A 15,652-nucleotide genomic window follows, 5' to 3' on the forward strand; every position below is an offset into this window, starting at 1 on the left:
AGTCTTGCAGGAGCTCAGCAAACAAGTTTTGAGACAATCAGTTTGAGATATGGTCTCTCACAATAACACACACACACACAGAAGAAAACTTACTAATTGATTTAAGAAATTAACTGCTTATTTCTTATATGGAGTTCCATACTACTCTATACTCATCCTGGCTTGTATCAGAAATAATGTGCCCAGCAGGACAAGGGAAGCAATCGTTCACCTGTACTAAGTACTGGTGAGGCTGCGCCTCGAATACTGTGTTCACTTTTGGGCCCCTCACTACAAGAAAGACAAGAAGGGCAACAAAGCTGGTGAAGCATCTAGAGAACAAGTCTTATGAGGAGCGGCTGTGGGAACTGGGGTTGTATAGTCTGGAGAAGAGGAGACTCAGGGGGGATCTTATTGCTCTCTACAACTACCTGAAAGGAGGCTGTAGGCAGGTGGGCGTAGGTCTCTTCTCCCAGATAACAAGTGATAGGACAAGAGCATATGGCCTCAAGTTACACCAGGGGAGGTTTAGAATGGATATTAGGAAAAAATTCTTCACTGAAAGGGTGGTCAAGCATTAGAACAGTCTGCCCAGGGAGGTGGTGGAATCACCATCCCTGGAAGTGTTCAAAACATGTGTAGATGAGGTGCTTAGAGGCATCGTTTAGTGGTGGACTTGGTAGTGCTAGGAAAATGGTTGCACCTGATGATTTTTAATGTCTTTTTTAACCTAAACAATTTCAAAGTATGATTCTATGATAATATTAGGGAAAAGTAAATCTTTGAAAAACCCTGTTATATTGGATCACTTGTACCCTCCCTCAGTTTATACAGAAAGACATGCATTTGAGGAAATCAGGTATTTGCCATACAGACTAGACGTTCATTTGGGCTCATTTTAGATATATATTTATATGTGTGTTTGTGTGTATGTGTGGAGTGGCTGGAAGACAACAGACATATTATGAACAATCCAGACCAAGTAACTTTGTTGTAATAGCAGGCCGAGCAGGCCAAAGCTGTAACAGCTGCAGGTGTTGCGAAGGACATATGCAAGGCCAAGGGAGACAAAGAAACTGTGTATTCACAGAGAGATAAGAGAGTTGGACAGAAAGATGAGAAAAAACAGGATGCCTGCACAAGGGGGGGGGCAGCGTGTGGGCACCGCACCGGGACCAATCATAGGGGAGGTGGAAGCATGTGAACGAGTAGTTATAACCTATCACCTTTTACATAACAAAGTGTGCGTAGCGTGTGTATTTGTTGCTGGGGGTATAAATTGGTGTGAGTCTATTAATAGCATCTGTAGAGTATAAATATATTGAGTATAGATTGACTGCTATAAGCTGATCTTTTTTTTTTTTTTTTTTTGTTCACCGTAAAAAATGATTGCTGGTTACTTTAGTGGAAGGAAGTCAAGTACAGCAATAGAACCAGGGACTGACCTTTTGCTTGATCCTGTTGATTTTGTTTGATTAGTAACCGGGCATGAAGCAAGAGAAAACATATGACTAGTGTAATACCATGCTGATTGGAGACAGTGTACATCATCAGAATCTGTGAAAGCACAGATTTGTGGGGTGGAATGTAAAAAAAAAAATAAAAAAAGAATAAAAAGTTTGGCAATTACAAGAGTAAGCATGTTTGAGTGGTGGACTTGGTTTACGGTCTTGATGAATTTTTTACCCATGGGCCAAAGTATTTTTGACATCTTGCCTTAGACAAACATATGGGTGACATGGGCAAATATCATGGGAGTAACAGACTTTTGTTTAAGTCTGCAACAGGCAGACAACCCCTTTAGAATGTGTTTAATTGGTATACCCCTGCAAGAGAATGAAAAAAAATTTTCATGGTTTTTGGAATGTTAAATCAGTGGATCTGGCTTCCAATCAGAATGGTACATGTATGAGTCCAAATGGGCAATATGTTTGGCCTTCTATGCGTAATGCAGCGTGGCAGAAGACGGTTTATGCGAATTTATATCAGCCACATCATTTACCTTTGCAGGAGTTAGACCTATTGGCTAGCGTTGTACCTGTTGAATGTGTTAATGTTACTGCAACTGGTATGGCAGACTGTACCCACATGTCATCACCACTTCAACCCATGAATGGCACTGGAGTAGTTTGGTTTGGTGACCTGTGGCAGTTCTGGCTAATGCATCAAGGTGAATGGGGGTTTTATACAGGGTTTCAAAATCTAACCGGTTCACCTATTTGGGGTGAATTGAAAACCGGGGGTTTCCATATAGATGTATCAGGGGGTTATCAGTGTCCACCGGGAGTCTTTTTGATATGTGGGGACAGAGCGTGGCCAGGGATTCCTTTGTATCCTGTTGGTGGACCATGTTATTTAGGGCGTTTGACTTTGTTTGCTCCACATATGAAAGACTTATTGAAAATGGCTCAACAATCTCATAGATCACGGAGGGCACTGTGCACCTTTGATGAAACATTTAATGACCGAGTCTATCTGCAGTCTGTAACAACAAATGTCTTAGCCTCGATATTTATGCCAGGAGCAATGGCTACATTAAATGCTAAGAATATACAAAGGTTAGCGGGCTGGGGAGAGAAACAATTTAATCTTACATTACAGATTTTAAGTTCCTTATTGCTTGATGTAGATAGTGTTAGGCATGCTACATTACAAAATAGAGCTGCAATAGATTTTTTGTTATTAGCACATGGACACGGTTGTGAGGATTTTGAAGGGATGTGTTGTATGAACCTTTCCGATCATTCCATATCGATGCACAAGAAGTTGTCGCAACTGCAGGGAAACATGAAGCATATTCTTGCTGATGATAATCCTTTCGAAGAATGGTTGAGAGGATTTGGGATAACAGGTTGGTTAAAGACGTTATTGATGGAAGGAATATGCTTTGTCATAATCATTGTTGTAATGTTTTTAGTTTTTATCTGTTTATTTTCTTGTTTGAAGAAAGGTTTAACATCTATTGTGAAACGGACATGGGTTGTCCAAGAAGAAAAAGGGGGATATGTAGAGGGATTTTTAAAGGACCGAGGATATATGTTACCATTGTCTGGGTTGGACAACCCAGGCCTGTTAGTTGAAGTTGCAGAGCAACTTTAAATTGTCTTGGGAACAAGCAGGGTGAGAAAGAAAACAAGCTATGCACAAACAAGAAGCCAGGTGCAGAGCAAGTCCTGGAAACCGCAGAATCAACACACTCTCATCGGCACACTCTGATAAGGCACCTGCAGCATGCTCACCAATCAGCAACACGGACGCCCACATGGCCAGAGACTTCTGTCCAATCACCTGTGTGTAAAGTCGTGTGAGCGGTCGGTTTAAGTTATAAATATGACCTGTTTGTTTAATAAAGGGAGCACGGCATGTAGCCATATTGGTGTGATTGTCGTGACTTGGCTGACTCTCCACGGGGGACCCTCTTCGGAAGGTGTCAAGATCGAAACTGCAGTTGGTGGAGAATGAAGTAAGATATTTAGGGCACTGGCTGAGTTATGGGAAAAAGAAACTGGATCCTGAAAGAGTATCAGGAATTCTGGCCCTATCAGCACCAAGGACCAAAAAAGAGGTCAGGGAATTTTTAGGACTCCGGGATATTGCAGACCTTGGATTGAAGGACTTAGTGGAAAGGTGAAATTCTTATATGAGAAATTAACAACGGAGAAAATCAAATGGAATGAGGAGGATGAGAGACAGTTGGAGATGGTGAAACGAACATTGATAGAGGCTCCAGTATTAAGCCTTCCGGATTTAGGGAGGCCTTTTTACCTATTTGTAAACATCTGAAATCAGACAGCTTATGGGGTATTGACGCAGGAATGGGCCGGTATTAAGAAACCCATAGGGTACTGTTCCAAATTCTTGGACCCTGTAAGCAGAGGATGGCCAGTATGCTTGCAAGCGATAGTGGCCACCTCATTATTAATAGAGGAAACAAGGAAGGTAACCCTTAGTGCACCTTTGAAGGTATACACCCCTCACAACGTGAGGGGGGTATTACAACAAAAAGTAGAAAATGGTTGACAGATAGCAGAATGTTGAAATATGAAGCTATTCTAGTGGATTCTCCGGGTTTAGAACTAAGAGTAACTATAGTACAAAGTCCAGCTCAATTCCTTTACGGGAAACCAGAAGAGGGGCTTCAGCATGATTGTACAGAAGTAATTGAAATGCAAACAAAAATACGACCCGATTTAAGAGAGGAAGAATTGCAAAAAGGGGAAAAGCTGTTTATAGATGGATCTTCCAGGATTATAGAGGGAAAGAGGAGATCAGGGTATGCAATAGTAAATGGACAACTGGATTTGGTGGAATCTGGACCTCTGAGTCCCACTTGGTCGGCACAGGCTTGTGAATTATATGCTTTGTTGAGGGCGTTGGAGTTGTTAAAAGAGAAGCATGGTACAATATATACAGATTCTAAATATGCCTATGGGGTAACCCATACCTTTGGGAAAATTTGGGAAGAAAGTGGACTCATTGGGACACATGGGAAGGGGTTAGCACACCAAACGCTAATTATTAAGATTTTACAGGCACTGAGACTGCCCAAAGAAATTGCTGTAGTACATGTAAGGGAACATTGAAAAGGAACAAATTCACTTGTAAGAGGAAATAACTTGGTCAACAAAGAAGCTCGGGAAGCCACATTGCGAAGACCTTCTCCAGTACTGTTATTAAGGGAATTGGAAGGAGTGGAGAGCCAGGAAAAACCTGGGGGGAAGTTACTGGAGAATGAAATAAGACTTATAAAGACTATAGGGGCAAAGAAAGAGGGAGAAAAATGGGTCCTGCCGGATGGCAGAGAAATACTGCCTAAGAGTCAAACAAAGAAGCTGCTATTTCGGATGCATTTGCAAACTCATTGGGGAACTCAAGCATTGAATAATCAGTTTTTGAAATTTTATGGGTGCATTGGGATATATGAGATAGCTCGGCAAATTACCCAAAGGTGCCTAACATGTCAAAAAGTAAATAAGAAAAATATGAGGCAAACACTTACTGGGGGACGGAGGATTGCATATAGGCCATTTGAAAGAAGAGTACAGGTTGATTTTACTGAGCTACCGAAAATAGGACGATATAAATATTTGATGGTGATAGTGGACCAAATAACCCGTTGGGTAGAGGCCTACCCTGTGGTGAGGGCAACTGCCGCTATGATAGCTAAAATTCTGATGGAAAATATAATACCGCGTTTGGGGTTGGTAGGGAGTATTGACTCTGACCAGGGGACATGTTTCACATCTGAAGTGTTACGGGACTTAACTACAGCCCTGGGCATTAAATGGGAATACCATACTCCCTGGCATCCACAAAGTTCAGGACGAGTTGAGAGAATGAACCAAACGATTAAACAACAGTTGGCCAAATGAATGATTGAAATCCAACTATCTTGGATAAGATGTTTGCCATTGGCATTATTGAACATTTGGACTATGCCCCACAGTGAAGCAGGTATCTCACCATATGAGATGTTATATGGGATGCCGTATTCCCAAGGAATGCCATTGGACTATTCTTTGATAGAGAATTATGAGAGCCAGAAATATGTAATTATGATAGGGTAAAAAATTACAACAACTGAGGGAAAAGGGACTTTTAACACAAAATGCCCCGCTGGGGTTTGCTATTCATGAAATGCAACCAGGAGACAAGGTCTTAATAAAAATCTGGAAGGAAGAATCATTAACTCCTCGATGGGTGGGACCGTACCTTGTTTTACTTACTACTGAAACAGCTGTGAGAACAGCAGAAAGAGGTTGGACCCATGCCTCCAGGGTAAAGGGGCCAATAAATACCGAAGCTTGGAGGGTTGAATCCACTCCTGGGGAATTGAAACTGAGGCTGAAGAGGGGATAATGCTCCGGCAATGTGGCTCTGTATGAATTAAAGGGCACCAGATAAAGAGGACAAGCCTAAAGGGAGGAAAGGGAGAAGGCAAGACCAGGGCAGGACCCTCCACTGCAGTGTGTATAGTCTACCGAGGGAGGCAACCCCTATGGGTCTTGACTACCGAGTGAGAGGGCCTTGACCAAACTTCTCCCACATTAAGGTTACGCTGTCCTGAAAAAAAAAAAATATAAAAAATATAAGAACCCTTCTAAACCATATAATTAGTTTTCCAGGAGTCGAATCACCCCGAAAGGCTGAATGCTAACATAAGCCCAGATCAATCCTGAAGGCGGCCCAACCCCTTGATTGGAGGCATTTTCTATACCCTCAAGATTGGATGGCACAAGGGATAAGAAATGCTATACTTCCTGGTATTGTTTTTACAGGGACAACTGAGCCATGGGTATGAATGGGAAAATAACTTTTTCACTCTGGAGGAGGAGGTGGCCAAGGCCTTTAACCTTAGTATTAGGTTGCAAGCTGTCCTTGAGGTTATAACGAACCAAACAGCGACAGCTTTGGATCTCTTGGCTAATCAGTCCACCCAGATGAGGGACACCATCTTTCAACATAGAATGGTTTTAGATTATTTACTAGCAGAAGAAGGGGGAGTGTGTGGAAAACTGAATGACTCCAACTGTTGTTCACAAATTGATGATAATGGAAAAGTGTTTAAACAGATAATGAAGGAAATCAGAACATTAGCCCACGTCCCAGTACAAACTTGGAAGGGTACAGACTGGGATTTGTTTTCATGGCTGTCTGGTGGACTATGGGTTAAAAGAATATTATTCTTATTTCTATGTGTTGTAATAATACTGTTATTTAAACCTTGTATGATACCTTGCTTTAAATTATTGATACGCCGAATAATAAATAGTACCCAGTTTGGGAAGAAAGATAATGTACCCATAATGATGCTTAAGAAATGGACACCCCAAGAACTGAATGATGATATCCAGTTGGTACTAGCAAAAGTTGAAGAAGAGACATGAATTGAAAATATTAAAAAGAAGATGAGGGATTGTAAGAAATGATCCAGCAATTCGTGTCAATGGTCCAGCAATTCGTGTCAATAGAGGGTTTAAAAGGTAAACATTGGGACCTGGATCTAGGGGACAGGAGAACAAAGGAGTTTCAACATGACTGTTAACTATTGCACAGGACGCTACACAAGTCTCTGACATCCAGCCAAGAGAATACCGAATAAGGAAGAAAAGGAAACTGTAGGACGACTGGAGGACAAAGCCTGGGAGGAAGACTGTGAGCCTTCAGCTCAAACGACCCCCAGAAAGACCACCGAGAACTGATACGCATGCGCCAGCGGAAGGGGTCGAATTCTGGAAACTAACTGTAATAACCCTGCCTTTCTTAGAAGTAGTGATGAATATGTATTAGCTTAGGAACATAAAAACCAGCCGGCCCGATGTAACACGTGTGCGTGTTAGAGGAGCCCTGACTCCCCACGCACCCAGTGCTGTTTACTTGCCTTTTATTAAATCATATAAAACTAAAAATTGACTCAAAATTTATAGCATTCCTGAGTAACCTTTACACGTGATGGAGCCCTGCTCTCCTGGGGATGGCTGAACACCTGCCTGCCCATGGGAAGTAGTGAATGAATTCCTTGCTTTGCTTTGCTTGCGTGCGTGGCTTTTGCTTTACCTATTAAATTGTTCTTATCTTAACCCTTGAGTTTTACATTCCTTTCCGATTGTCCTCTCCATCCCTCTGAGTGAGGGGGAGTGAGCTAGTGGCTGCATGGTGCTTGGTTGTTGGCCGAGGTTAAACCACGACAGAGAAGTTTATATCTCTGAGGGAGATATATATATGAGTAAAGGTATACTGTTGTCCCTCCCACGTGAAAGCAGAACGATCACGGTCCTTTTCTTGCAGGGGAACCATGAAAAACATATCATTCACATCAATTGTGGCCATCACTGGATGAGCCTGTTCCTGAATGAGTGAGATTAGCTCAGCTATATTAGGCACTGCTGCTGTCAAGGGACCAGTGTTAGCATTAAGTCAACGATAATCTACAGTCAGTCTCCACTTCCCGTTTGATTTATGAACTGGCCACACTGGGGGATTGTACAGGGAGTGGGTGAATGTTAAAATGCCCTGTTGTTTAAGATCCTCAATCACAGGAGCTATTCCCTCCCAGGGCCCCTAATGGCAAGGGATAGGGTTTCACATTAGTCATCCTGAAAGGGGGGAGGGTTGCAACAGGAGCACTTCTGTCCAGGATGTTTCATCTAATTCTCTGATCTGAGGAATGCCAAAGGACCATGAGTTCCCCTGGGTATCATACCACTGTCTGCCCTTCAATATATCTATGCCCAAAAGATTTGTCGGAAAAGGGCCTATTGCAACCTTGGTGTTAACTGGGTCTTCCTCCCCAGGCAACCATAATGTTACCAAGGCCATAGGTACTGACTGAGTTTTCCCTAAAGCATTTAAGACAATCAAGTTTTTAGACAAAGTCAAAAATTCCACATTGCTCCGCTTCACTCTGCATCAGTGCAGTGATTTGTGCTCCTGTGTCAATTAAAAAGGTTACTGTTTTTTTTCTGTGGCCCTACAGCCACTGCAATCATTAAATCTCCTCTCTAATTTAAGGTGAGTTGCCTAATAAACATCCACCCTCCGTTCCCCACCACCACCTTTGGGGGACGGAGGATCTAGTTTCCCATCACCCTCTTTACTTCATCAGCTTTTTCCCCGATACCTATTGATGGTGGGGTACTAGGGGTTGGCTCAAAACTAACTTTGTGCCCTGACCATATCTGTACAAGTTTCTCCAATTTCTGGGTCGGGAGCCCATCCATTAGATCCCGGGGAATACCTCTCTGGAGCCCCAGCTGCCACCATTCCTGCCGGCTTAGGGGTCTCCCTCCCCCAGAATCAGTAAATCAGACTGATTTAGAATACTGAGTTCTCTGAGCCTGTGCTAACTGTCCCTCAGCTTTTCCCGCAGTTCGTACAGCTCTTGTTTCGGGTCTTTGCCAAGATCCACCAGTGGGACCATATTTTCTCCCAAAGTTAATTAGCTCTTGGGCAACTTCCCCCCACGTAACTCTGTCTTATATGGGGGTATTTTGCATCTTCCCCTGTTGCTGGATCCCAATGGTGTTTAGAGAATCAGGAAGTCCTTGAATTAGAGGAGTCATCCATTCTGGGTCTACAGGCATCATCATGGGAGAGCCCTGGCGAGTTTCAAGCCTTCTGTCATACATCATCTGCAGACAAGATGCCTTTTGTACAATTTCTACCAGCTGATCCATCGTACCTGTTTTAGCTAGGGGGTCTCCCCTCTCCAAAGGGTTCAGTCCCCCAGCCCAATACGCTGCCCTCTGTGTCAATGACCATGGGGTCCGATGGTTGCCGGTAGTTAAAAACACACTGGGACCCCAGTATCCTTCTGCTTCCTTCTCTGACAACAAAATCCCATCTCCTCCTGACAAGGACACTTTCCAAGCATATTCTGTTTTGGATTCCTTTGGAGTCCTTGCAAAATCCTTCCTTAATTTTGGTAACTCAGTTGCCTGAAATGGAGCCTCTTTAGTAACAATTTGGGGACAAGTGCCGTTGTCTGTCTCATATAAATACTCAGTCTTAAATAGGGGATACATGTGAGGAGGGGTTTCTGCTGCCTTCTTTGCTCTCTGTAAATCCCACTGGGGATATATTTGTCTAATCCCTTTCTCTGTTAACTCCGACTCCACCTCCCCAAATGAGTCACTTTCTTTCCACAATTCTTCTCTTAATGTCTCTTTTAGAAAAGCATTCTGGTTTCTCTCCTGCTCTAATAGCTGTTTGGTCTCTTCTAACTGCTCTCAAAGTGTTTTAACTGCCATTTTCAAGGAATCGACCACAGCATCATCTTGACACAATCTTTGCCTCCTATCTTCCATGGCTGCTGCCAAACTTGATCCTAAAACTGCACAAATTATGGACGACTTTAGCCTCCTTCTGCAATATCATGATCCTATCAACTATACTCTGCGGTTGGAACCAGTGATTTTTTGCCCATTCTCGCCCTTGGGGAGCTGGGCGAGAATGATAGGTTCCCAAAAAGTCATCTAATTTATATAAATCTCTGCCCAATACTTTAGTGGGGGAAACATCATGAACATCTGTAGAAGCGTGGGCACTCATTTCACCAAAGAGGGGTTATTTTGTCCTGAGAGGGCCTCACTCTAAAATCTCTACTACTACCCCCTCCCTTCACTCTCAGGAGGTCACACTTTTAAACTTTTTAGAGACTAGTCTCTTGTTCAATTCTATCACTTTGTCCTCCAGCTGTTTTCCTCGCAGACAAACAGAACTGCGGATCCCCACTCCACACCCACTTTGTACCAAGGTATGTCTCAGGCACACACACACAAGAGTCTCTCATAAAGAACCTGGCACTTTCTGTTTCACCAAGAATCCTGTCCGTGACGCCAATTAAAATGTCTCATGCCAGTCTGAGACCAAAGTGTGGTTCTGTTTGTATTCTTGGGAAAAGTATTAACACTTGAAACGGAGTCATGAGCCAAGGAACTTTATTTTCCCAACAATAAATCTGCGAATGCAAAGGGAGAGTGAGAGATAAAGAGAGGAAGGAAGGAAGGAAAGAAAGAAGGAAAGAAAGAAAGAGTTCACAGCAATAGCTACCACCCTGGAGCTGCGGCATCCCGACAGTCCGATTCGTTTCCAAGTCTGACGGGGGAATGTTCCGTCCAATGTTAGTGTTACCGAAATCTCGGAATGAAGAACTTATCGACACCAATGTGATGTAGATAAGCAGACACTTCTTTATTGACGGCCGGGTGCGTGAGCGAGTCCTCTCACGATCAACGCACACCAGGTCCCAAAATCAGATTCCATATATAGAACTTATTCATACATATTCATTAATTATTCATACATAATCATAACATTTCCCGTAAATCATTTACATACTCTCCTCCTATATCCGATTATGCGCAGTAAAGCTTAGAAAGGTCTAGAAATGGGTCTAGGGTACGATTTGGGTAGGTGGTATATGAGTCGGTGGTCGCGATCTCCCCCTGCCGGAATTACCTTTTACAAAAGTTCACGGTTTCTTGGCAGGCACCTACAAGCTGTTCCAGTCGACTCTCCCCAGTTCCCATTAATCTCATATTCTGACATTTCAATACACCTCTGCGTACAGAAGACTGGTTAAATACAATGGAACCTTTCAACCCTAGAGTTATTACAATAGTTCCAGGCCCTTCTTCTAGCCTTGGTACAAGACGTACAAAAGATTCCAAAACAACTCTTACTGCGTAGCTGCAAGTTTCCTATAAAGATTTTTTCCCTTATCCTTCTACATTTTAATTCTATTAAATGATTTTATAAAATCAATTAATTAATCAAATAAAATCAATCAATTTTAACTTATTAACTAATCAGTAACATTTCCCCCCTTTGAAAGTGTTGAAAATCATTATTTCAATACTTTCACTTTATTCATATATCTTTTGTTTCAACATATTTGGGTAATGGATCATGTCTTGGTGAAATAGTTGGTACTTCTCTCATAATCATACGACTCACTGCAATTCTATTGGTAAACTGTTTCTTCAGACATGCATATACTAGCATGCTCATCAAAAAGACAACTAGTAACAGATACAAAGTCTTAATTATAGATTGTATCCAAGAGCTCAAATTCCATCCCAGTTTGTTAAAAATTTTCCCAAGCCAATCTTTTGACATATCCTTTTGAACTGTTTCAGTTTCTTTTTCAATTTTTCCCAATAGGTCTAGATCATGTTCCACATCCTGAGTGACATTTGGAATGTGGATGCAACAGTGGTCCAGTTTATCCTTGAGATATCCACACACTCCATGTTCTTTAAGTAGGAGCATATCTAGCGCCATTCTATTTTGTAAAGTCATTCTGGAAGTTGCCTGTAGTTGTATATTCAATTCCTTAAACCCCTTCTTGGTAACGTTTGCCAATTTTTCCACTTGACCAGTTAAATGATAGAGCCACGCTCTGTTTCTATATGAAGCTATAGGATTTAAAAGTGATTCCAGTGCCCAGCCAATTTTCACTCCTGTAGATGGTTCATTCCAAATATCATCATTTATCCCTGATCTCTTTATTTGTTTCAATTCTAAATTCTCTAAGGATCCTTTAAATGGTGATTTCTTTCAAATTGGACACAATGTTGGCATGCCTAAAGTAATTTGTTTCACCTTACCATCTAATGGTAAATGTGTTGTCCAGGTTCCATCACTTAATGCCCAAACTAAATGTCCTGGACTTCGAATAGTAGATTTTCTACAACTAAACAAAGTTCCTCTTCTGACTGTAAAGGCGCTGGTTAAATTGAGAGTATTCTTAAGACCTCGACAAAAACAACCATATTTCAAAGCAGCAGCCAACGGAGGAATTCTTTGAATTACTAAGTCTGCATTACTACGATCATACACTTTTTCACATTTCCACCATGGCACTATTTTATTTTCCTTCTCTCCCGATGTAGTTGACCTATCATCTACCCAGGGTAATACTGAAAAAACCTTTCCATCCCAGGTAAAACACCAAGAAATTCTTGCTATATACTGAAAATGGGAAAATATGGACATAGACCATATAGAGTCCCACTGGTCTACTAACTGGGTGCTCTGGCCAGTTTTGTTACACTTCCATTCCATAACACTTTTGCTCACGTTGATTTTAAATTGTTCATCATAAGAACACCATCCCACAGTCTTAAATCTCCCTATTTTGGTAAAAACATAATTTAACAATTTTTCACAATCCGCCAGACTACCTGGAGTTTTCCACTGTTTTCTAGTGACTTTCACTTGCTCATACCATTGAGTCACTGGCCTCTGTTCACAATAATTGGTTTCATTTTTATGTTCCAGGTTAGTCAAATTCATAGTTAAAATTCCCCATGGAATAGATTCACCTACTGCCTTCGGTATTGGCAAACAAGCAGTGATCTGCGTGATGTTTTGTAAATTGGCAAATTCTTTAATCAATCCTACCATCAAATTTTCCTCAGCCATTTGTTTGGGAATGTCAATCACTTGTTCTGTTTCTATTTGTCTTTTGTTCCTGTCCACCAAGTCAGCCCATGATCCCACCAACACTACCAACCAAAAGAAAATCCAAAAACCAATCATAACCTGATATGCAAAATTAAACATGTTTCAAAGTCAATTTTTAAGTCTCTGAGTTACGTTTCACAGTCTTCCACGGAGTAGATGCTTTCTTCATGGTGCTTTCTTCACTCGAGTATAATGTATCCAAGCATCCGATTCTGCAATTTTGATAGCTGTAAAAGTGGTTAGCAGTATCTGGAAGGGTCCTCTCCAGCGCTCCTGCAAAGGTTCAGAGGTCCAATTCTTCACATAAACATAGTCTCCTGGTTGGAAATCATGCACTGAATTTTCCAGGGGTAAAGGTCTATTCCAAATTACTGCACTCCGAATTGCAGTCAAAGTTTTTCCTAGAGAAAGCAAATAGTTATATACATCCTGCTTTCCTTTCACGTGTATGTTTGGATTTGGTTCTGGAGACTCATATGGTTTTCCATATAATAATTCATAAGGACTGACTGAGGTTCCACTCTTTGGTTGTACTCTGATTCGCAATAACGCCAATGGAAGTGCCTGAGGCCACTTTAAACTGGTTTCTTGACAAATTTTACTTATTTGTCGTTTTAACATTTGATTCATCCTTTCCACTTTCCCACTAGATTGTGGCCTCCAAGGTGAATGTAAATCCCAATTAATACCCAATGCTTTGCTAACACTTTGCACTACTTCAGCCACAAAGTGTGGACCTCTACAGAGGATTTCCAATAGGAACTCCAAATCTTGGAATTATTTCTTGCAATAACCACTTTACAACCTCTTTTGCTTGGGTAGTGCGACAGGGAAGGGCTTCCGGCTATCCTGTAAAAGTGTCAACCCCTACCAAGATGTACTGGTACCCATTGTATCTAGGCAACTCTGAAAAATCTACTTGCCAGTAATCTCCAGGTTCTGTACCAGATTTCAGCCTACCCATTTGAACCTTTTTCTTAATCACTGGATCATTTTTCAAACATGCTTCACACTTTGCAGTTACCATTTTGGCTATTCCTAACATCTTAACTGATATTACTTGCTTTCGTAAAGATGTTACTAAGGCTTCTGCCCCCCAATGACATTCTTGATGTCTCATTTGAATTATCTCTCTCATCAAAAGAGGTGGAATTACTACTTGTCCGTTAGGAGTTACCCACCATCCCTCTAAGTTTTTCTTAGCATTTAATAACTGACCCATTTTGTCATCTTCTTCTGAATATCTCGGTTTTTCCCTGGGAAGGGTTACTGTTTTAGAAGGAATTATTGCCATTTGCAATGCTTGTTTCTTTGCTACCCTTTTTGCAGTCCTATCAGCTAAATTATTCCCAGCTATTATTTTTGTATTCCCACTCTGATGTGCCTTACAGTGCATGATTGCTACTTGATCTGGCTTTTGAACTGCTTGTAATAATCGTAAGATCTCTGTTTGATGCTTAATATTTGATCCTTGAGAGGACAATAACCCCCTCTCTTTCCACAAAGCTCCATGGACATGCACTCCCCCAAAGGCATATTTTGAATCAGTCCAGATATTTACTCTCTTGTCTTTGCTTATTTCTAAGGCTCGAATTAAAGCGATGAGTTCTGCCTTTTGGGCTGATGTGGTACTCGCCAATGCTCCTGCTTCTATAACTGTAGTCTCTGTTGTTACCGCATATCCGGCGTATCGAACTCCTTGTTCCATAAAGCTGCTTCCATCAGTATACAGTTCCCAATCTGGTCGCTCCAAAGGCACATCCTTCAGATCTTCACGACTGGAATAAACATACTAGATAGTAGCCAAGCAATCATGTTCCAGTCGTCCTTCTTCCTGTATGGAACTTAAAAACACTGCAGGATTTACCAGGTTAGTTGTCTTTAGAATCACATCATCTTGTTCAGTCAATACTATCTGGTATTTCATCATTCGGCTGGGAGACAGCCAATGTCCCCCTTTCTGTTCTAGGACAGTTATCACCATGTGTGGAACATAGACTGTTATTGTTCTTCCCAAAGTCAATTTCCAAGCTTCTTGTATGAGCATCACTATTGCGGCCACTGCTCGAAGGCAGTTTGGCCACCCTTTACTCACTGTGTCCAGTTGTTTAGAGAAATATCCGACTGGTCGTTTCCAGCTTCCTATCCTCTGGGTTAACACGCCCAGTGCAAGGTGTTGTCTTTCATGTACAAACAGCTGGAAATCTTTGGTTAGATCCGGCAGTCCCAAGGCAGGTGCAGACATTAAGGCACGTTTCAACTCTACAAAAGCCTTTTGTTGTTTTGGGCCCCATACAAAGGGAGAGTTCTTTTGGGCCTCGTACAGCGGTTTAGCTATTAGCCCATAGTTCATGATCCAAAGGCGACACCACCCAGTCATTCCCAAAAATGCTCTGAGTTCATGAATATTTCTCGGCTCAGGTATACTACAAATAGCTTCTTTGCGATTTTTTCCTAATTGTTGTTGTCCTTTTGAAATCTCAAAGCCCAGATATATCACAGTCTGGCAGGCTATCTGGGCTTTCTTTCTGGACACTTTATATCCATTTAGTCCCAGAAAATTCAAGAGGTCAATAGTCACCTGTATACAGGTAAGTCTTTCTTCTGTAGCTATCAGTATGTCATGCACATATTGTAGGAGTAAATGTCCAGGCCTTGATTTATCCTGTTTCCAGATTTCAAGTTCCTTTGCTAATTGATTTCC

At 41.7% G+C, this 15,652-nt stretch overlaps 1 protein-coding gene across 1 annotated transcript; it reads right to left on the reverse strand.

Moving 5' to 3' along the window:
* Nucleotides 1–11,746: 11,746 nt before the first annotated feature.
* Nucleotides 11,747–14,755, reverse strand: LOC130141949 (uncharacterized). Its single transcript, XM_056323252.1, has 2 exons — nt 14,624–14,755; nt 11,747–13,221 (listed from the first exon to the last, which is right to left on the reverse strand). Exon 2 carries the CDS (start codon nt 13,045–13,047, stop codon nt 12,040–12,042), a length of 1,008 nt encoding a protein of 335 aa, XP_056179227.1. The 5' UTR covers nt 13,048–13,221; nt 14,624–14,755; the 3' UTR covers nt 11,747–12,039.
* Nucleotides 14,756–15,652: the final 897 nt, after the last annotated feature.

The sequence above is a fragment of the Falco biarmicus genome, chromosome W, assembly GCF_023638135.1.
Source record: "Falco biarmicus isolate bFalBia1 chromosome W, bFalBia1.pri, whole genome shotgun sequence".
Classification (NCBI taxonomy): Eukaryota; Metazoa; Chordata; class Aves; order Falconiformes; family Falconidae; genus Falco; species Falco biarmicus.